At 44.4% G+C, this 23168-nt stretch overlaps 1 protein-coding gene across 1 annotated transcript; it reads right to left on the bottom strand.

Annotated features, from left to right (window-relative positions):
• Positions 1-16295: 16295 nt before the first annotated feature.
• LOC118780530 (inositol hexakisphosphate kinase 2-like) lies at positions 16296-22859 on the bottom strand. Its single transcript, XM_036533075.1, has 5 exons — positions 22293-22859; positions 19400-19631; positions 18830-18987; positions 18202-18377; positions 16296-17941 (listed from the first exon to the last, which is right to left on the bottom strand). Exons 1-5 carry the CDS (start codon positions 22504-22506, stop codon positions 17339-17341), a joined length of 1383 nt encoding a protein of 460 aa, XP_036388968.1. The 5' UTR covers positions 22507-22859; the 3' UTR covers positions 16296-17338.
• Between the last annotated feature and the right edge of the window lie 309 nt (positions 22860-23168).

The following is a 23168-nucleotide window of genomic DNA, read 5'->3' as shown; positions in this document are numbered from 1 at the left end:
ATGGTCTTATGAATTTTCAATTACTCTTTTCCTTACATCTGGATGGGTTCTTGTTTCGGGAATGGCAAAGTGAGCCTTCAACCCACATTGCCTGTCCCCAGCTGTTAAATGTAGTGGATCTGTTATTTTATGGGCAGCCATCTTGAGGGAGTCACTGGGTCTGATTAATACTCTGCATGGTAGAGTTACAGCCAAGAAATACAAAGCTATTTTAGGCAACCAGGTGTACCCTATGTTGCAAAAATTGTTTCCTCAAATGTTCCCATATGCTACAACTGCAAGGCCTCCATACACACTGCTAAACAGGTTCCATGAACACCAGGATGAAGTCAAAACACCTTCCATGACCTACCAAATCACCAGGTCTAAATATCATCGGACCTTTCTAGGAAGTTCTGGAACATAGATTGTGGAGTATATTTCCACCACCTTCATTTCCCAATTTCTCAAAGGATTGGAGGCTTTCCTTCCTGAACTATTGTCCAATATCCTGCTAGAAACAGTTGAAAACTTGTATAACAGCATTCTAAGAAGGACTGAAGCTGTTCTATAGGCAAAGGATGTTCCAAATTCTTATTAGTCCAGACATGTTCATATATTAAATGTTAAATGTTCATACATTATTTGGTACTTCCATTTATTTTGTCTGCCTCCTGTAACCACATTATGCAGCAAATATTGACATTCTTTGAAATGTATAAACAGTGATTGTTTCTGCTTGAAAGGGAGTCTATTTTTCCATTCTAACTTTTTTTTATTATTATTATTTTTATTTTGGGCAACACCATTTTTTGAAAAGAAAAAACTCCAAAAAAAAATCCACACCCCTTTAAATCCCACAAATTTGTTAGTGTAATTTAATTTGGAAGTGTAATTTAGTCAAGGACCACCAGGGTTCAGCACTGCACCAGGCAAAAAAGTCACCTAGTATACAACACTCTCCTACTGGTAGATGAAACAGAAAATTGATTGGTGGTCCACAGGACAGAGTAATGCGTAAGAAAGGATTTTGTAGTAAAGTAAACAGAAGACAGGCACAGGCAATTATTTCATACATAAAGACTGTGCCATATAATGCTATGGAGGAAAACAGGGTAAGTGGAGCTTGAAAGTAAGATGACTCCTGTTGCCAAAGAACCGTATGTAAGTTAGACCATATGAATCCATATATGTAAGGAGCTACATGCTCAACTTATCTCCTGGTGGAAGTGACACCACTCCATGCATGTAAACAGCATACAGTATAAAGTGAAAAATAAATATGTAAAATAAGTCCATGACTTCTTCCTTCTGTATTTGAAGTAGAATTAGTAGCAGTAAAGTTGCAGGTATTGTCTATATAAGTATAACATGGGGTTATGGATCAAGCATCACTGTAGGTCTATGCTTCTCTTTATTTAAATTTATCTATCTGTTATTTAGTAAGGAAGGCCCCAAGGAGACGACATCTTTTTCAAGGCAGACCTGGCATAGAAGTGTAGTTACAATGTCACAGTGACAAGACATAAACAGGTGATAAGACACACCTATATACAATGGATAAACAAGATTAAAAACTGGTGTACTCTTCAGTTTTTCAATCCTTTAACACTGTGAAATAAATATTTTAAATTATAGAATGGTGTTAATAAGACCAGTTACAGTTAATTTTGAAGATTATTACAGATTTTAGGTATGCAGTAATTAAAAGTCATTTTCCCAATATCTGTGCAAGAAATTCAGTGTGATGTAGTATTGATAAAATGGTGAATGGGGTAAGATGTGTGTCTGGACATGTGGAAAGTTGTTCCATTGTGAAACATGTCAATCATCATGAATCTAGCACACAGCTGTCAATATCCAACTACTTTTTTATTATTGTTATTGTTGTATTATTATTGTTTTATATCTTATTGTTCTATATCTTATTGTTCATATTTTATGTATATACCTAGGTTTTTTTTAATTAGCTTGAACTCTTGTATTTTTCTTAATTACTGTTTGTTATGTGTAATGTGTTATGTGCACTGCCAGGATTGCTACACAGTTTCGTTGCACTCTGTGCAATGACAATAAAGGAATCTTTATCTTATCTTTATCTTTTTAACTAATGGTACTGAAGCTTCCTCCAGTGATGTCACAGCCATTATCACACCTTCTCAAAAAAATGTATAGGTAGGGAAGGGTATGTCTCTCAAGAGGTCATACTGCCTAAAGCTTCCCCATGAAAAATGAGAGGAGAAAGGAAGCAATGTAATACAACAGTCCTTACAGAAACAAATACCAGAAAGTTGGAAACGTGAAATCCATTTAAAGAACATGAACAGAGGAGGTTAAAACCAGAATGGAAAATCTGCATGGAAACAGCTTGTGATGCAGTGAGGCTACCACTGTTACCACCTTTAACCAAGAAGGTATCACACTGAAGGTGATGTCACTGTTGTGTTGATTGACTCCGCAGATGAGGAATGTCTCCATGACACGACTGTGGAATCCAGTGACTAAGACAATGTTCATTGCTGTAGGTGATATTGCAAAATCACTGGGAACTTCACAGATCATTGTTACACTTTGACCAAGAAGCAAAACTCAGCAGAGGTAAAATTGCTGCTGTGTGTTTAAAGACAAAAGTGTTCCTTTTGTTCAAGGAATGTGGTTTAAAAAAGTTGAAGACTCTTTTAAGTTAATAGAATACCCAGAGAGGAAAAGCTATTTTTCTTTTCCTGTAATGTGGACAAATGACTTGTTAGGTAGGGTTTTAACAGTCAGAGCAAATTGCGATCAGCCTTGAATTGAGCCATTTCTGAAGCAGACCTCTACACATATGGCATTTCCTGATGGTGTAACTGGCTTACATTTTAATGTGAAATTTCTGTTCTTTTCTATAAGTTTCTGTGCTCGAGGTATTATGTGTGCATGTGTGTGTGTGATCTGTATGCAGGACATACGTAATAAATATGTTCTGACATGCATAACCATGACATTGACCCATTTGCATGCAAACACTGACATGGATAAACTTGAGACACAAGGCACACAGCCAATATTCTCATTGATATTTTCTTACACAAAAGGCAACATACATACATACACAGACACACACCACTTTAGACATAAGGACATGCACTTCTAAATTCTTCCCTTGACAAAAAATATTGTTTGTTCAGTTTTGTTATGTAACAACCAGAGAAGAGAGAATTAACACTGAGGTGAAGATAAACATTCCTTTCTCTCTCTTCCTCACTCTCTCTGTCTCTCTAGATCTTTGGCTGTCTCTCCTCTTCTCTCCCTCTCCACCACCACTCCCCCCTCCATTTCACGCCTTCTGTCCCTCTGTCCTCTGGTGACATTCCATTTGATTGCCGACGCAGGTGATTTATTGGTTCCCTTAGTCACCCTCTGTCTTTCTTTTTCTCATGGGATCAGTAAGTCCTTCTTTAATGAAATTAGGTTACAACTTCTTCCAGTCCATTTGTTTTGTCCTTTTTCCCAATAACCTCCATTATCTTACACCAATATAGGTTAACATCCCCTAAATTCTACACAGTACAATACAATACTATACTACGCTATTCTTATCTATATATGTATTATATACTATATATGCAGTATATTATGTATATTTGTGTATACTTCCTGGATTTGGTATTATAACTGTTCACTTTATTTTGTCACTGCTCTGGGAAGTGAAAGTGCAGTGCTTTGGTGGGATGGAAAGAGAAAGTATGGGGGGGTCAAAGAGACAGACAGTGTTAGGGGAGTAGACGTGGCAGTGGATATTGACATGTCTCACACAGAGTGTAGGGCTGTGGAAATTTATGGAAGTCTGCCAGAAAATCTGCCCTTCCTGTAAAATAAACTGCCCAACACCCTCAGAACATTCAGGTCCCTCACCACTTTTTGTTCATCTCTAAAGCCTTACCTCTTTAGATTGTACTTGTATCTCAATTGCACTGAAATGGTTCTGGATTTGTGTGGAAGTGCTGAAATAGCACTTTTCCTAAGACTACTGAAATAGCACTTTTTCTGTCAAGTGATCTGTTTTGTGTTATACTTAGGCAAGAGCACAAATAAGATCAGATAAGAGTCAATATTTCATTTTTTTTAAATTTGAGTTAAATTGCCATATCACTCACACATTGTTCATAAATTGCGTGTGCTTCTCAGCAAATGTATCCACTCATGCTCAGTTGCTGGTGAGTAATTAGGCTGTGGCCTGTATTTTGGAATTGCTGCGCTTGCAGTTGGTTACTTGCACTTTGCACCGCACTCAGCTTTTCATTTTCATGCTGCTGCACACTGTAAATTACCCTGGATTAAGGTGTTTGTCAAGACTACTTGTGGGTGATACATGCTGTACAGAAGCAGTCAGTTGCGTTTTTCTCATACCGAGCAACATGTTCTTGCAGTCTGAAGGTTTGCTGCGCTCCACACCGAGATGGTATGGAGCCAGAAATGTGCCACAAGGCTGTGAGGGCAATGAACTTCATGGTTTGGATTGTGTGGGGATGACTCTGCACGCTACTGCTATCCAGCATATCGCTGTTCAGGCTTCAGGGCCCTTGTGCTGAGACACACTTACTCCTCCCGGGGGAACAGAACTACAGCACAGCAGGCTCAGCAGAAGCCATGTCACAGTAGGAAGGGAAGAGCAGCTCTGATCAGTGCACACTGCAGTCCGGCTTCAAAGGAGACTGTTTACACAGACACCCTGTTACACAACCATTCCCACCGTGTGTTTGGAAAGGGTGGACATATAAACCCACCCACTGTGTGCGTATTTGTGCGCGTCTGTGTTTGTGTGCGTGAGTATGCTTATGTGTATGCGTGTGTGTGCGTGAGTGTGCTTGTGTGTGTGCGTGTGCATGCAGACATGCTTGCGTGTATATGTAAAGAGACCGAGAGATAAACAGAATATACGTGTGTGTGAGATAAACAGAGAGACAGAGAGAGTGTGAAGCAGAAAGATAAAGAGTATGTATGGGAGAAACAGTTTTTCTGAGCATGTTGTGGTTTGGGTTGAATGAAATTGAATCCTGTGAAGGGTGTGGGCTGTTGCATTTTCAGTGCTGGTCAGTAATGGAATACAAGATATCACAAGATCATTTATTATGTGGAAAAACTGGGGTTAAAAATCAAAAATGTGTATCATGGAGGTTTCCAGTACACTGCTCAAACACACCATAAACATTCAGTAACTTGTATCTCTAAGAAAGCAAAGAAGAGAGTGAATACTAATTTAAACATCAGATAATAATCAGTTGGTTGTTTTTATGTGTGAGCGAATTTATAGGAGAGTCAGGATAGAGAGATTTTGGACAGGATAGAGATCCACATGTACCTACTGTGTATGTGTGAGTGTGTGTGTAACAGAAAGAGAAAAACAAAATATGTGTGCGTGAGAAAGAGAGAGAGAGAGAGAGAAAGAGAGAGAGCGTGTGTGTGTGTCTGTGTGTGTGCGTGTGAACCAGAAACAAAGACAAATGGAGTAAAAGTCTTTGAGAGAATAGCACAGAAAGTGTGTTTGTGTGACAGAGTGATGGATGCGGACTGTATGTGTGTGTGTGTGTGCCCATGTGAACTCTTGAGAATGTGGCAAGGGGGAAACACACAGCAGCAGCTGTCACAAGACCTCCACGAGATCCAGCTGTGTGAATCATCCCACCCGCTGATGTCTCGTTCTCACTGAGATGGACCAGGGGACACATGGGGCAATGGAACACAGAGATCCAGCTACACTGCGCTAGAGGTCACGTGACAGGCGCCTAAGTGGTGATTTTAATTTTAGTATGTGGGTTTTAGTATTATGGGTTACGGATAACCACAGCTCGTGCATTTATCATCCAGAGCATAGTACCTGATCCTTATCAAAAGCTGAGAACATCTGGACAGCATATAATTCCCTCAGTCAGAAGCTCTTTGTACACTTGGACATTAAGAAAATCACTGAGATTTAGACAGATAGAAGCAATGCTAAAGTGTAACCAAAAGCAAGGCACTGGGAGAGTTTGGACCGCTCAGAGCTGTCAATAATTATTGAGACATAGGGAAGCAGTCTGCAAGACAGACGTTTACTGTGTGTTTGAAAGGTGCACAGTGTAATACCAGCATGCTATCTGAAAAGCCTGAAAAAAACACAAAGATCAAAATGTGTTGCGTGTATGTGGTGTGTTAAACCACCATCTGGCTGCTCATATATTGCTTTTTTAGCACCTATAAAATGAGATCTGCTCAGTGCCTTTCTAAAGCAGAGTAATCACAGCCTTTATTGCATAGGCTGCTTTCAGTATTTTGTGTTCATCGGGGATAGGAGCTCAGGTCATCTGTTCCTGTTTAGAGGTTTTTCCAGGCTGGGCTCTCACGGTTTGTGATGGGAGAGGGGAAGTAAACAAACGCACTCTCTCCCCCCTTGGGAAGTGAGCGCGTCTCACTCAAAGGCCACACAGCGCACAGGGGTAAGAGTCACGGCTCTGGGGAGGCGGCAGCTCTTCAGAGGCTCAACCTGTCCTTTATTCCACTTCATTGGTCATGCAAGAGAACACTCTGTCTCTGACCTCTGGTTACATAAACATGTTACAGATCAATGTCCCCCTCCCTTCTCCTGCCCCATTATCATCTTCCCTCTAATGAAGAGCAACACGGTCCATGACATGGTGTGTCATGACAGTTTACACAACCTTTTACACAAACAGAGAGGCCACACATGCACAGATGGGCAGAGAGAGGTAGAGGGGGTTAAGGGGAGAGAGAGGCTCTGAAGCGTGGATTGGTCAGACCACTGCTGACATCACACAATGGCTCAGTGCATTGTGGGTCGGTAGTATGGACATGCCACAAGGGACAGAGTTTTGAAAGACAGTGGAAAGGTATGTGTGCGCTGTGAATGATATGCCGTTGTGTTGCCTTTTGTCAATCAGTTACATCACAGTCCATTATGTGGCATGAACGTGTGGGAATGAATGGTTTTAGATGTAAATGTACCATTCAATGTTTTATGAATATCCATTTCACATGCCCTGTTGACATAATCAAGAACTGTGAAACACGCTTATTTTAACAGTTATCCTCTATATATTCTCCCTCTAATTAGAGAGTAGATAAATAATACAAAGAGTACCATTAAACATATGTACATGTGCACACATATGCATGCACACAAAGACACTACATGTCATGGTGTGGGGAAAAATTGCATGTTGAGTTCTCTGATTATCAGTGGTAGCACAGTGTGCTATCATGTATACAAGAGCATGGGGTCAGTGAGCTTAGGTGTCTATCAGGCTGTCTGTATACATATATGGACACCTGTGGGAAATCCAGCTCTACTGGAAAACCGTCACCGGATACACAAAGATAACCTGATGCATTTCACACCTCTGACACAACACATACCTGGCACATGACATGATTTTATCCTTAGCACTGATAGGCAGTACACACTCTTACGCAGTAAGAATCAGCAGATAATGATAGCGGGGTAGCGGGATACATGCGGAGAGGTGTACGAGCAATTGATAAACAGAAGGTAAGAAAAAGAGAATGGATAACACTGATAAGCAACAACCACGATTCTAAGGTAAATTTGTGAGGGAACTGCAAGACAGTGAAGATAAGCTGGAAATGGGATGGAGTGGGTGAGGGGAGAAAGTGAGCAGAGAAGCTAAGCAGTGTGACAAATTTATGCGACAGCTTCACAATGATGTCCTCACACTCAGAATGCTCCAAGGAGAATCAGAAGTGTTTGACTGTGATATCATGCCACGCCCATAATACGACAACAGGGTTTTATTCTTCTTGTTTCAGTCCCTCTTTATTTCTCTCACAACACAGAGCTCAGTGAACATCCATTCACAAATCTTCCTGGAAGCGATGAACCTCAAAGCACAGACCACTGACCAGTATGGTAATTCTTGTTTCCTGGGCAATAGCCTGTGATGTCACTGTGTGGGATGTGCATCTCACAGTTGGGAGTAATTGTGGTTGTGAGATGGGGGCCAGTGATGTCGCTCAGTGAAATGAACGTAAGTAAGGTGCCATTCAGGGATGCCATTCAAGTCTTTAAAACTCTCAGAAAATGACAGTTAGGTCATTCATGCTCCATCACACATAACTTCACACATAGAGAACAGCACAGAGAACATGGGGACCTGTTTGCGTCGATGAGGTGTAGGAGGCAGACTCATGACCTGGAAAACAGAGTGACGAAGGCAGCCGACAAACCGGCGCCCGGAAACGGATTCTTTGCATTTTTTTCCGTCGCTCTTTATTCTTAGCGGCAGCTAAATATACGGTGCCCCACTGTGGATGCAAAGGCCGGCACTGACTCAATGCGAGACTTTCAGCGTTCATGTGGCCTCCAGTCTGGCAAGGTCTTGCTATCCCCAGGCCAGGGACACCAAGGCTCCTCCCCTTTCTCCTATTCACGAATCAAATCATTCCAGCTCACAGTCATTCTGCCCCAGTTCTGTTCACTTTCCCTTCCTTTCTCGACTGACATCTGCTCAATCCGCTGCTGCTTCCATTTCAGTTGCCTCTACATGTACCTTGCTGTTATGATGCTTCAATCAGTTCTGAACATTCATAGTCATTCATGCTAATAAACCTTGTTTTGGAGCATGAGAGGGCAATGCAGGCTTTGGTTGATGGATATATATGGATACAACCTCTCCCCTCATCCTGCCTGGCCTGATACTGAATACTCTCTGCCTCTCTGCTTCGTTGACATATTCAACCCAAAATGAGAGTGCATCCAGAAGGAGGTCAATAGGAAATCTCAAGTATTAGTAACGGGCTGATCTGATGAAAGGGATTACACACTCCCTGGGGATTCAGATGTGCAGGGCCCTACCTATAGTAAACTCTTTATATTCCTCTTCACTCATTTCTTAGGATTAAAGCAGATCAGCAAACATGAACAGACGTGGAATATATATGTGTATATATATATATTGTATATGTGCATGTGTGTATATAGAAATGCACAGATAGGTAGAGATAGAAAAGGATGAAGATTCCCCTTGCTTCTCTATGTTATATAAAGCCATCACACAGACCAAAAAGTAGAGACTGTATAAAGACTAGAGAAACAGAATAAAGTAACACAGCTGTCAGACAAGGGTGGGTGCTTGAACTGAAAATTAAGAGTCTGAGTTGGTTCTCTTCCGTTCATTTCCTATTCTGAAAGCACAGCTCTGAATCAATTTGAGACTCAAAGACCATTTTAAAAATTTGAAATTATTTATGACACAGTTGCAGTGTTCGATGAAAATTGTATGCATTCTATTGTGTCTTTTTTAATGCCTATTATCAAGGTTTGTTGCATCGCATTATGTGAATAATTCTTTTGAAAGAGAATATTCACCATATTTAATGAAAATAATTGGACGTTCATCCAGTTACTTCATGGCAACAAATGAGCTGTTAAGACAGTTGCCTTGGGCTAACTCCTGCCCTGAATTGGCAAAGCCTGCGTCAAGATGGCCATTATGTAAGGTTCTTTTTATGTCCTCGCCCGCTTGCTCTTTCTCCTGCTCGGATGCTTTGGTGTGGCGTTGTCGACTCAACCTCCCTGATGGTACGAACACTTGCTCCCTGTGGCAGGGTGCTGTCGAGTCCTCTCCCCGTCCTCTCTCCAGCTTATCCACTGGGACCTCAGGCAAACTATACAAACACAGACAGGGGCAGCACTGGTGCACTTCCCCATGTGCCAGACTGCGTGGCCCTCGTCCCAACTCTATGTATTATCTTTTCATGAGCTGCCGGTTTTAATTTTCTTTATTGGTTTTCACATAGAGGTATCAGGTTGTTTGTCTCTTTCCTAGTCACAAAATGATCAGGCTGCCCAAGCCTGCTTTCGCTCAATCAAACATTCAGGTTAATCTGCCGATGGATCAAAAGCTTCTGGTTTTCATAGATGAAAGGCAGGTTTGTTTGTTTCCGGCCCTTGCCAGCCATTGAAACACGGACTGGTGGGTGGTTAATTAATTGAAGCCCCTTATTAGCATTTTTGTCCAATCTCTAAGTGTGTTGTTTGGCAACTACATTGCTGATGGCTGCTGTGCTGAGGATATAGCCAGGGCAAACCTCATAACCCTCAAGCCACATAACATCACAGCGCACATCCTATTAAATGACATACTGTATGTTTCCTGTTTCATACTAATGGAAGCAGTGTAGCTGTGTGTATAGGTCTATCTGTGTGCAACTGAGTGGTGGGGTGGAGTGCTTCTATGACAACGTGCATCTATTACAGTGTATAGAGCTCAGGATTCCTCAGTTTCATTTTCAGATAAACGTAAAAATCTCAGGAACAATGACTGAATTTCCAGGAAGACAAAGCAGCCTTTATCGAACTAATCAAGGTCTTTCATCAGATCGCACTTTGACCATTGATTCTAAGGCTGAGCTCTACAGAACAGCAAATCTCTGCAGTCAGCACCGATCTATTGAACTTTGCTCCCAGAAAAAGCCTCGGCGGTCATTGTCACTGCCAACTAAGAATGATGCATGCACACACACACACACACACACACACACACACACAGAGAACTATGTAACCTATGTCTTCCATTTAACTTGAAACAATATGTTTTGCTGAGTACAACCTTGATGCGTGTTGATGAATTGATAAAACTTTTGTATTAAAAGTCAGGTATTCGGAGATAAAACATAGAATACTACAATATGTCCTATAGTGTGGCAAGTAACTAATGCAAAACAGCTACTGGTCTTTTACCAACAGTTCAAGCAAATATTCTTGCACAAACAAGCACCCACGCGTGCCACAAACTGCTGCACAAATTAGTGCACTTTCCTCAAAGAGAAACATTTTGTGTCAGATTTATGGGAACTGTGTGCCTGGCTAACGTTCAAGGACACATATTAACAGCAGAATCCAAGGATTTGTGTTTCTGGGATATACCCCATCAGAGCCTGACTCTACTATTTTGCAAAGATGCCTACAGCATTATTGTTGATTCTCCCAACATTTAACAGTCATTTAAATGTTGCATGGTTTACTTTCGCATACTCTCAATTTACAGACCTGGATACTTACCAAAGTATTAAGGTATGCACCTTGCTCAAGGGTACGGCAGCAGCACCCTGCCTGAGAATCAGATCTGCAAACATTTGGGTTACAACCTTGGCTGTCATTGCTGGTTTTCAAGTGAATTAAATCAAACTAAATATTATCTATCACAGTGTATCACAACCTTTTTTGGCTGCTGTACTGCTTTTTTATTATATCTCAAATACTGCCTAATCAGACCAAACAAAAAAGAGGTTAAAATATTTTAAGGGTTTTTTTCATGGCTCTTCTTTCTTCTTTTTTTTCATACAGATTTTTAAATTGTTATTTTCTAATGCTGATCCAAATTTTATTGTTTACTCTGCCTACCCTGAAGATTTTTGTTTGTTGTCATTTCACAATTTAGGGATCACATTGTGTTTCTCCTGAAACATTGCCACATACCGTTGGTTGAGAAACACTGATCTGTCAAGTGATGTAAGAGGGCAAGTTTAATTGCAGCAACTTATTATAATCCCCCATAAACAGAACATAATTCCACCCTGTCACCTGCCACTCCGCAGAATACTCACAAGCATTATTTCTAGAAAGAGAAATAGGATGAAACTATACTGACCTATACTTTTACTAACTTACAACTTTGATATGTAACATGTTTTCTTTGTGCCTGGCTGACCCCCACATAAAATGTATTATATAAGTCACATAATGAGTACAGTGATAACTGGAACAAAGACAGTAAAGGAGCACAAGCTGTCCTGGTGGGTTTAACCTACATTCAGTAAGTGATCGATATAATCTGAGATGTGCCTCAGGTCCTGCAATGCCACCTGCACCGCAGTCCAAACTCCGGACTGATATCTCATCTCCCACAGCTCTCTGCCCTTATTGAGTGAGCTCATTAACTCACTGGTTGGGCCATTAATTAGCAGATTGCATAATTCAAATCAGGTCATCAGTCCTGGGGCAAAAGTTGGAACAGAGGGCCACACACTTTCAGCTGTTTTCTGGCTTTCCAACATGGAAGCTGAGGATCTTTTAGCTTTTGGGCTTGCTGTTGTGATGCTGCCCTCTGATTCAGTGAGCTTGAATTTCCTGGCGTGTGGACCTGGGTGCTCTGCCAGAGAGGGCTAAAGGCTGTATCTAGGCAGAGTGAGTCATGTGATGCTGAAGGTCAGCGAGTTTGCATAATGGCAAGGTGGCAATGGGTAGATAACATGTTTCTATTAAGCGTTGGATGCCAAAGTAAAATTCAAATTTGAACAGACCATGTCCCAATAAGACTGCATGTGTGCTTAAAATGGAGTTGAACATGCGGTATGGTTTAACTTAGTTAAAAGTTAGTATTAGTAGTAGTATTTCCAAGGTTACGTGCTGGCACTCACACACACACACGCACACACACACACACACACATGTGCCTGTAGATTGCAAAGCAGCAAATCAGATCCACAGCAGGCGATAAAGTCCTCATATAAATGACGTCAGTACGGAGAAGATATTTTTCGAGGAACTTTGAACACATCACCTCCAGTGACCCAAAGCGTTTGACAAATCTGGCTGTATAAACACTTTACAGAATGCTTTGTTACATAAAACCTCAGGCACCATAGTATTAGCAATCAAAGCAATGTAGCAAAGTGTGGAAAGTTACCGGATTGAAGTTAATAATGTTTTGAATGAAGTATTGTGTGAAGAGAGTATTGTAGATAGTTTGATGTGTACCTACAGTATTGTATTGTAAATAATGAATCAAATAATGTGTACTGTGAATATTGTGTAATTTTGAACGTAATGTGAAAAAGGTAGGTGTACAGTGTACGTAGCACAGAGCACATTAATAAGAAATATATATTGCTCACAATGCTGTTTGAATAAGTAGTGGCTTTTGGGCTAGAAAAAGGAGAAGCAAAGAAATTAAAATATTCGGCTACATTAAAGCATTCTGATAGTGACAAGAAAATGGGAAATGGTGTCCAACTTAAAACCAATTGTTTTTACATGACTGATAAAATGATTTCATGTGAATTGTGCAGGCAGAAATCTCTTTAGCAGAAATACCAGACACTCTCAGAAATCAGCACCTAATGGATAAATGAATTTTAAATTAGCATGTGTGTTAATCATGCAAAATAATTTCAGAATAACTGTCAGATGAAGAAGCATCTCTAATTGTAGCTCACCAGCCACCAATCGTCTGTACATATTACTTCCTTCAATATTGGATGGTTCACTCAATATCTGTGTCAGATTATTTTTTTATAAAGACACCCCTTTATAGAGGCCAAAGATCAAGGTGAATGATAATCATAATGAGAACGTAACCCTGATTACACTGGCAGCTCAGGATTAATGGCCGAATTACATGGATCATTTATTGCCCTGATTTGCTCATAACCAGCAAAATTAGAGAGATTCATTAAAAGCAATAAAACCAGGGGTGCTGCATTTACAATGTTCTCATTACTGTAGCCAGCCTGTGAAGAATCTGGCTCTCTGCACAGTTCTCTTGGCCCTCACTGAAATCAGTAACCATCAGTGTGTTTCAGGGCTTCGATGTTCCTCTGCATGTTCACTTTCTGGGAAATGCAGGGAAAGAGGAGCGGCACTTTTGTGTCCTGGGGTGCGTGGTGGGGGAGCTGGGAACTTGAATGGAATTCTGGAATCAGCCAAACACGCGAGGGTCATTGGCCCTCTGTTCTTTCAGTGTCACCTCAGAGCATCAATGTATTCAGGACTCAAAGTCATCTGTGTCCTTAGGAAATAAACATGCTAAAAATACTGGTGCTGTTGCCATAGCGATATATAACCGCTATGAAACGGATTGCATTGCCATGGCAACCCTAAAATCTTGGGTGATGTGGATAAGGGAAAAAAAGAAATGGGTTTGGACAAGGTTTGTTTACACACAAACACATACACACACATACACGCAACGCAACCTCAGTGCACAAAAGCAAGAGTTAGTAGTTAGTGCTTGCAAGTTAGAACAATAAAAAGGTCATCATTGGGTTTTGGATTTGAGCTAAGAGAGCTTTAGCAAGCAGTATGATTTCAGAAAGGCAAAAACATAAATTTAGGGGCTATTATGATTATGATTTTTCCAGAATAATCCAGCTTTTATTTTTCCCAGCACATCTCTCCCAGATGATAAATCCTCCTTTCATCGTGGCAGCTGCCTGAGCTGGGTCAATCCATGGGGTTACACGGCAAACAGCCAGGCACGGTCCATCTCGGGGACATACAGATGAGCAAAACCTGCCATGTGAGAAGAAGAGATGACAAAGAAATCAAAAGAGAAATGGCACAACCCCCCCCAAAACAAACACATACAAAACAATGAATGTGATGGAAAAGCTGAATAGTGGAGTGATGCACTGCATGTTGGTATTAGGTGTCAGATTATGAGCCTTGCAAACCTACATAACTGATTCTTGTAATGGGGATTTTTGTTGATTACTCACTGTGACAACATTGTGTATGTCTTGATAGTAATCAGGCGTGCGTAACAGCATTTTTACAGTTGAATGAGATTATGTGTGGGACGGCAGTCTTACAATGAAGGGGGTGAGCTGATGACACAAAGATGGCTGGATGTAGGTCGGCTACTGGAGGTGGTGACTCATCTTCAAGAGGCTTGTTCTGCATCAGACTGGCTGAGACCTGACAAAGGCCAGCTAAGTATGGCTCATTCCTTCACACTCTGTGTCCTTGGTGACCACCAGAGTGGGCAGTGGAGCTTTAACCCTTTTAGAGTATGCCATTCCAATCCACGCATGGCTTTTACCTTCTAATAGTACAAACGCATTAGCCATGCCACGTCCACGCTACACATGGCTGTGTTATCCTGTAAAATGACCCATTAGCCACAGTATACCCTTTTTGCTTACAAACTGCTTTAAATCTTTCGCAGTATGCACACTGGCTATAGCCATCCCCCCTCACACCCTAAATGTTATTTGCTTAGCGGACACCCTCATTCAGGTTAGGATGCCAAGCTCACATTAATGTCCATTCATACAGCTGGATATTCAGGTTCTGTTCTTGCTCAAAGCTGCTTAAGCGGTAGTCAGGCAGGATTTTTTGGTGCACAATGTCTAGAAGAACAGAAATGCTCCATCTGCGGAAACTGAATGATATGCTTAGTGCAACTGATCTCCACTGCTGTTTAGAATATTGCCAATGATTTGGTGAGGTCAAATGCAGATACCTTATAGGCCCTGTGCTCTTCTGAAGAAGGTACAGTCTGCTTCACCCTACACTCCTCAAATGCAGCTGTATCCTCACCCCCTCCCCAAGCTATGCTGTCCATTCCTCCAGCCCCGCCTCTTTGAAGGGGATCAGATTATTGGCCCCCCACACTTCCTTTTTTTCCACCAGCAGCAGGTGGAAAGACGAAACCTCGCCTCCAATTGTGAAGCCGGATTCTTCGCATATTTTCCACATGAATCAGTGGAATTAATCACGTTTCAATGACGTTTCCACCACCGAATCATAGACTTTCCTCCAAGGCAGTGAGGGTGAGGGCTCAGAAACCGCAGGGTCATCAGCCAGCAGCTTCAACGGAGAAAGTGGCGTGACGGCGGTCTCCAGCAGGGTGACCCCCACCACCACGCTCATGGTGCCTGGTGCCTCTCGACTCAAAAACACCAACTTAGGCGACATTTCTTCCATTATTACTGCTTTACGCCAACTAGGGGAATAATCCTGAGGAATTCATTCATAGAGCGTGCTGGAATGTTCGTGTCAGTTGCAGACGTCGGGAGGGATGAATGGAAACTGGTAAATAGGATCAACCGCACTGAACCACACACAGAGACTGCACAGGGAAACCACAGCTTCCGGCATGAGCTTAATACTGGCCCAGGCAGGATTGGTTGGCTTTAACATAGATTTCCACAGAGTCAAACACTAAAGATAATTGTTGTTTTTAGAGCATTACATAAATAAGGACTCTTGAGAAGCGGCTCCAGATTAATTCCTACTTTATTGCACATAACGAACACTTTCAAATCTTTTTCTTCACGGAGCGGAAGCCGGAGGGGTTTGTTTTACTGTAAATGTTTGTTCCCACTGGGGGTGATGTGGGGGAGAATGCAAGCTAATGGAGGGCTACAGTTTGGAATAGCGTAAGGCTTTGGGCTTGAATGTTCACTGTGTTCAATGTGTTCTTGTGCTGGACTAATCATCATCCCACCCCTCTCTTCACCTCCATGCTCAGTCAAAACCACCCCTCCCCCAGTTTTCTCCTTGAACATGCAAATCCACACACACACACACAGAAATAACAAAGAAGGTCATTTACCACAAACAAAAGTCCTCTTTATTTTTCTTCAAACATACTGCCAACACACAGGTGTATAAGATAGCTCTATCTGAACATGTCAAATAACAATACTCATCATTATTTTTCTTATTATTATAACATGAATGACAGCAATATGGAATGTGGTCTTCAATCTTAGTGTAAGAAAGATGTCAAATAAATAAATATCTGTATAGTCTCTATAGTTTGATTATTTATCTGTATATATTTTGTCACCATTGCAGGAAAGAGGAAGGGTGGGTCAGAGTGGGACAGTGCATCAGGAAAAATAAAGTGTGACAATGCCATCCCCTCTCCCAAAAATAAACATCACACTCCCACTCCTCACCCTCTTCACCCATTCATCAGTTTTGTGTCCATCTTTCTCCTCCTTTAAGTCCAACAGTTTCTCTTGGTCTCTCATTCAAGGCCCCCCTCCCCAGAACATATGGCAGGATTTATGCTCCTGTGCTTTGCCGGGAGAGGGCTGAAACATGGATGTGAAATGTCCGACAGAGAAACCCCTCCTCCCAGCCACCACTTGCTACAGATTCGCCCGCTTGTGCGGAGGCTCATGTGGCACTGGGGGGGGCTAAGGAGTCCTGACTGCTTTCTTCCTTTTAATTCTGCAGTTCAAGTTTCGTCTGCTACTTGACTTCACTTCCGTCATTTTGTAAAAAGGGAACAGAAACTTGTAACGGTGGAGGAAAGGCAGCAGGCTCCGACTCAGTAAACGGGTGAAAAGGCCGCTTCTTACCGAAGCGCCGCCGCCGCCGCCGCCGTCCCTCACACACAGGGAGCAGCGACAGCGCTGTCACAGAAACCGGAGAGCCGGCAGAGCGCGAGCGGCTCTGTCCCTTTCGGTCGGGCGCCGGGTGAAGGGACGTCTCCCACCGCCCTTCCAAACACTCTCGCTGGCCGCACGTGCCCCCCCTCAGGGGAAGGCAGGGTCTCCGTGGTATGTGTACGCACACATGGAGCGGGCTTGAGCTGGAGCCTAATTCAGTTCAGAGCCAGAGACTGGCCTAGTCCGCACCGTGGTCCTCCAGTTGTGAAATGATGGTGATGAGGTTCTGGAGGCCGAAGATGTAGCCGCTGTCCTGGCCCTCGTGCACCACGCTGTCCTCGCCGTAGTGGCGGCAGGTGGTGTGGGCGAAGTCGATCATGCGCACGTCCACCGCGGGGCCGCCCTCGCCGCCGGGGGTCCTGCCGGCCACGCCCACGCCGCTCCCGCCGGCCGCCGCCCCCCCGCCGCACGGGTACCCGAAGGCGCCCCGGCCTTCCTCGTCGTCCTCCGCCTCTTCCTCCTCCTCCTCCTCCTCGTCTTCCTCCGAGAGCTCGTCGTCCTCGCCCTCCTCGCCGCCGCGGTGGCGCGGGCGCCGGCCCCGCAGCGGCTCGCCGTCGTAGATGATGAGCAGCGAGCTGGAGTAGAAGCGGTACGACTCGCAGGCCTCCAGCACGGCCTGCATCTCGCGCAGTCGCCGCAGCACCGGCGACAGCAGCTCCCGCCGCAGCCGCCGCCCGTCGTGGAAGAAGCGGTACAGCGCCTCCTTGAAGCCTGACAGCGTCAGCTTGCGCCCCTGGTACTTGTTCATGAACATGAGCTGGCCTGATTCAGGCTGGTACACCTGCGTGGATGGAGGGCAAGCATTAGCACTCTGCTCCACTTTAATCATTCAAATGCTAAGCCTCCCTACTGACAATGAATCGTTACTTAGATAACTGCTAACTGGACACAACATCTACCCCTACAACGCATTATAAGGTAATAACATTAAACACATAAAAATAACACGCAATGATGTCACATTCCAGGAAGGAAAGAGGAACTACAGGGACCGGACTGGCCGAGCGCCCTGTCATTTTGCACACCCCTCCCCTGGCTCACCTGCATGCCGCAGAGCCGCACCCCGATGGAGGCCGATGTGCTCTGCTGGCACTTGCGGATCTGGTTGGCCTTCTTCTCCTCGGTGGCGTCGTCCCCGTGCTGCCGGGTGCCCATCTTCAGGTCCAGCACGCAGGGCATCGTGTATCGCCATGTCAGATTCTCCAGCAGGATGAATTCTGAGAAGGCCAGCGAGTCAAGGAAGGCAGCTGGCGGATGACTGAAACCCTAGCCTCTCATCACTGTGAATGTCTCCTCTCACCTACAGCTGAGCTCTCAATTCTTAAGGGATGCAGAAGCTAGAATTTATTGGCTGCTAGTGCTGGGGATTTTCCTAAATGTCTACAGTGTAAAAACACTACAAATTAAACCAAATGAAGGGAGAAACTAAAGCCTGTTTAAATGAGATAACGTGAATACTCTCTGCTCTTGTGAGTAGGAAGAGACAACTGTACAATGTACTTCTGATACATGCCATTTCTGTGTTAACAGACATGGTTTTCAGGCTAATGAACCACTTTGCTAATTTGCTTGTGAATGCCTGTGTCATTCAGCTGGTTTGCCTATAAAAAGGCACAGATCTAATTTGCCTCTGAACGGACAATGTGTTGGATTGTGTGAGAAAGGATACTGTGCTGGTTGCGGTGTTTGGAGTTCTCCTTCATTCTCTGGAGGTGCTGCTGGTGGCACTTGAGGCTCCAGGGGTTGTGCTTGATCTGCGGCACCACGTTGCCCTTCTCCAGGCTGTAGTACAGCACCTCGGCCTGCTGCAGCTCCTCGCGGTTGTGACTGTGGAGGGCGACAGAGGGAGAGGGAGAGAGAGAGAGAGAGACGGTCAGCAGGGACTGGGCACGCATGATACATGCAGTAATGTGGCACATGCAAATACAGAGCACATGACCTGAGGGTCACGGTGGTTTCAAGCCCGATTCCCCCCAGGAGCCATCTGCACCGACTCCGCGACCCGTTCCCACAGCCCCCCCGCCCCCTGCAGGTCACGTCTGCGTCATTGACATTCTAGTGGTTATGTAAGCCTCCAGCTCACACCATCCCGGGCCTGCCCCCCGGCGCACGCTGTACCATACTCCCATCTCTCTGCATGAGCTGCTCTGACGCAGGCCTCCGTTCCGGCTCAGCGCGCCTGAGCCCTGCAGACCCATCAGCATGCGTCCGTGCTTCCCCTGGCCCCCGGCCTGCTCACCTCTTGATCCTCTCCTCCTTGCGCAGCTGCCTGGCCCTCTCCTTGCCGAACTTGTCGTTCTCCAGCAGCAGGGCCGAGGCCTTCTTGTTGCCCCACTTCAGCATCTTGTTCTTGGGCTCGCAGTCGGCCGAGGGGTCCACGTTCTCCAGGTCCCCCGGCTCGCTGTGCAGAGGGTAGGCGATGAGGCACAGGTTTCCCTCCTCGTCCTCTTCGAAGCTGACTGACACCACACCTGGGGAGAGGGAGCAGAGGGGGGGATGGTGAGTGCTGGCTGCAGCAGGCAAGCGCTTGCGGTAACAGACGATCAAGGCGTTCAGCAGAGCACAGCCAAAAGCAACAAATTTAGGAATTATTCAGCAACTCTTACCCCCTCCTGCCTGCTTCCAGCCTTTTATACATGCAGTTTTCTGCAAAGACGTCTCTCAAACCTGACAGAGATTTGAGGATTTGGACAAATGCATCACACAAACACGTGGGGAACTCTCTGGGGTTTACAGAGAGGGGGAGATACAGTAGAGACAGACAGGGGATGGGGATAGCAGTGGAAAGATATGCACCTGATCTTGTGTGTATTGTGTGTAGCAGGGGCATACGCCCCTCCTCTGATACAACAAGAAGAAACAAACCCCCAAAAACCACAAGAGGCTGCAATGGATGCAATTCAATCTCAGCTTTATTTGCAGTGAACAACAGTTCATTACAGCAATGCACTGCAAAGTCTTATATATGTACTGAGACTGTAACAAGAACAATAAAATAAAACCACCCTGTATCATAGCAACACCAGCAACAGGATATCTTAAGAAAGAACAAAAATGAATACAAGCTGCAGTACGCCACACCAGACAGACGACCTTCACAAAAACACACAAGATGTCAGAAAGACAGCATTTGAAAACATGACAATCAAGCTTCAGCCTCAACATCCCAACAAAACATTTCAGCTCTGAACATGACATTTTAAAGTAAATGTCTTTGGACATTGTACAGGGCCTCAGTCCATTGCCATGAGTCCTTCTGCTTTGCTTTTAAGGAATCTGCCCATCCCCCAAAAATCATGATAAGGGCATCTTCATGAAAGTCTCTTCAGAGGCACGAGCAATTACAGTCATTACAGCAATGTCCATGGGTGGGGCATACTGAGGCTTTTTGCGTTATTGGGTTATTGGGAGGAGTGCGGGAGCTATTGACACAGATAAGCTTGGGATGGAGGGAACTGCAGTATAAAAAGAGAGAAGGTGGTTTTCTATATATTACATATCTATATAAACAGAGAAAGAGAGAGAGAAGGAGCAGAATAACCTCAGAGAAAAGGCAGGGAAGGAAACCGTGAGAAGCTCTATATCCAGTACATACATTGTCCATAGGTGGAAAAACTCTACCCTGACAATAAACAAACTACAACTTTTTTCAATAGCATCAGTACAAGGCAATTACACTCACTAGCCTTGACACTCATTGTCTTTGAAGGCTAGCCTATTATTTGCTGTTCAGGGAAAAAAAAACACAACAAGCATTTATGTTTTAAAAGGAACTGAAATAAACAAGCATCGTAAATGACAACTTGCTCTTGAGAAAAATGATTCATTGATTGTTGTGACAGAGAATTGTGGAATTTGAAAGCAGGAAAGGCCTTTAGGACCCAGAAATTCATTGTCCTCCGCAGTTCCTGCCTTTGGGAGTGATGTCATAGGTAGTGATGTCATTGCATTTAATAAGCTGAGGCAGAGTTAACCCTTTCCTTCCTGGTCCCCTGATGTGAGCCTTCCATTCAGTGTTTGCTTGTGACTCAGAATGTTTGGGAACGAGCCGTCCTACCACATTTCTCTTGAAATCTCTGTCCGCATTGCCCTGTCTGACTTCGTAATTCCCCACATCCCACTATTCTTTTTATAGACCCACAAGACATTGCTGCGGAGTCAGGTGCCTTGTCGACTCCTTGCGTTCGTCAGTGTGTGTCGCAGGAGTGACGAAGGTGGAGGGGTCTTGCACGCAAGCATCTGTGTGTGTGTGTGTGTTTGTGTGTGTCTGTGTGTGTGTGTGCGTGCGTGTGTCAGACACCCTGTAAGATATGTGGAAGTCCCCTAAACTGCCCTGTTTTTATGTTAACTTGGAGTGCTCCAGGTTGGGCTGATGTCCAGGTATCTCAGGCCCTCGTGGTGCTTTAGGTCAGAGCCCCGTAATCCTGCTTCGCTCTTGCTCATCAATTCATCGCCCCCTCCCCCTTTCTCGCCTTTCCCGAAACCGGAGACTCCTTCTGAGCTCTGCCACGGCACGATCCCCCGTCATGGACCAGATCCCATTTGGCAGGGCATCAGAGAATACTATGCTGTACAGTCCTGTAGGACTATAACATAGTCAAAGACACTAGGACGAAGGCCGCGGGATTACGCTCAGAAGATATGATGTATTGTTCCAATAGCATTTGAAAATTGGACCCTAACCCTAACCCTTCCACCTGTCTCTGTGACTTACCTGTTATCCTACACAAAAACACTCTGATGCTGGGGTAAGGGGCATTGGTACTAAATCACCCTCTAGTGGGAGGGTAGGAAGTCAGCCTAATTCTTTTTATCTTGGCTTGTGTGAATTCTCGATCTAGACAGAGGCCTGCTACATTTGAAGGAAATTTCCCTTGCGCCTTACCTGATACTGCAGTCACACACAAACAATGATGACATCGTTCAACATCCCCTGATACAACCATCCTTAATCTGACCACACCACAACAGCCAACAATCCTGATTCCTCAATAAAGTCATAACAGCACCACAGATCATTGAAAAGGAGAAAGACTGGGGAGGGGGGTGGGAGAGGAGACTGGGCAGCAGCATCAGCAGAAACAAAACAGCATCTTGGCGAAAGTAGAAGACTTGCCCGGCGGGGGCCTTACCTTTATACTGCGGAGTGAACTTCCTCATCTCAGCCGGGAGGCTCTTATAAAACTGGTGCTCCCGGGGGATCAGGGGCTTGCAGATGGTCTGCTCCCCGAAACGGAGCACGCAAGAGTGGCCCCCAACCTGGTGCACGAAGGGCTCAAGCAGGACCCCTTTGCTGGAATATCTCTGCTGCTCCGCCTGCATGATGGCTTCCAGGGCAGGACTCATTCTCCACAAGCATTAGACTCTTTCTGTGGGGGATCCAAGGCCACCGAGAGTGGGCTGAGAGACTAAAGGAAGCAGGCGCTCTCTCTTGATCTCCGACCACTAAGCGAAATCCCCTGTGCTGGAGGCCACTGTGGGACAAACACAAAGGGTAGGACAGGAAGAAGAGAAGAAAAAACTGAGTGTTTCTGTTCTTTTATCCTGAAAAGAAAAGCCACGCGTTGCTTTCCTCTGTGTTCAGATTAATCTCCCTTTGCCTCTCGCGTTAAAGGGGGCAGAAATAAATGGTTTCTACGCAAATTGTGCCTGTAATTTTTGCTACACTGTGATTGCGTGTCTGACTCTCTCGTGTGGATTCGGGAACTGAGGCTTAGAGCGAGCCTGGGACTAGAAAAATATCACAACAAGTCAGCTGGCCACTCCCCCGGCCCTCTTCTAAGCCAATCAGAAGCTGGAAGGTGTTGTTGGGTGGAGAACTGAGTGATTGAAAGGATCTGGCAAACAAAGAGGGAGGGAGAGAGGTGGGGGAGGGGAGAAGGAAGAAAGAAGCACAAAAACAGAGAGAGAGAGAGCAAAAGAGAGAGAGAGAGAACATTGAGAGAACATTGCTGTACTCAGCTGTTCTTTTTTTCTCCAATGTGACAGAATCATCTTCCTTGGTCACT

This window comes from Megalops cyprinoides, chromosome 7 (genome assembly GCF_013368585.1).
Source record: "Megalops cyprinoides isolate fMegCyp1 chromosome 7, fMegCyp1.pri, whole genome shotgun sequence".
Taxonomy (NCBI): domain Eukaryota; kingdom Metazoa; phylum Chordata; class Actinopteri; order Elopiformes; family Megalopidae; genus Megalops; species Megalops cyprinoides.
The sequence above is the reverse complement of the archived record's forward strand: the minus strand, read 5'-3'. Positions and strand labels throughout refer to the sequence as shown.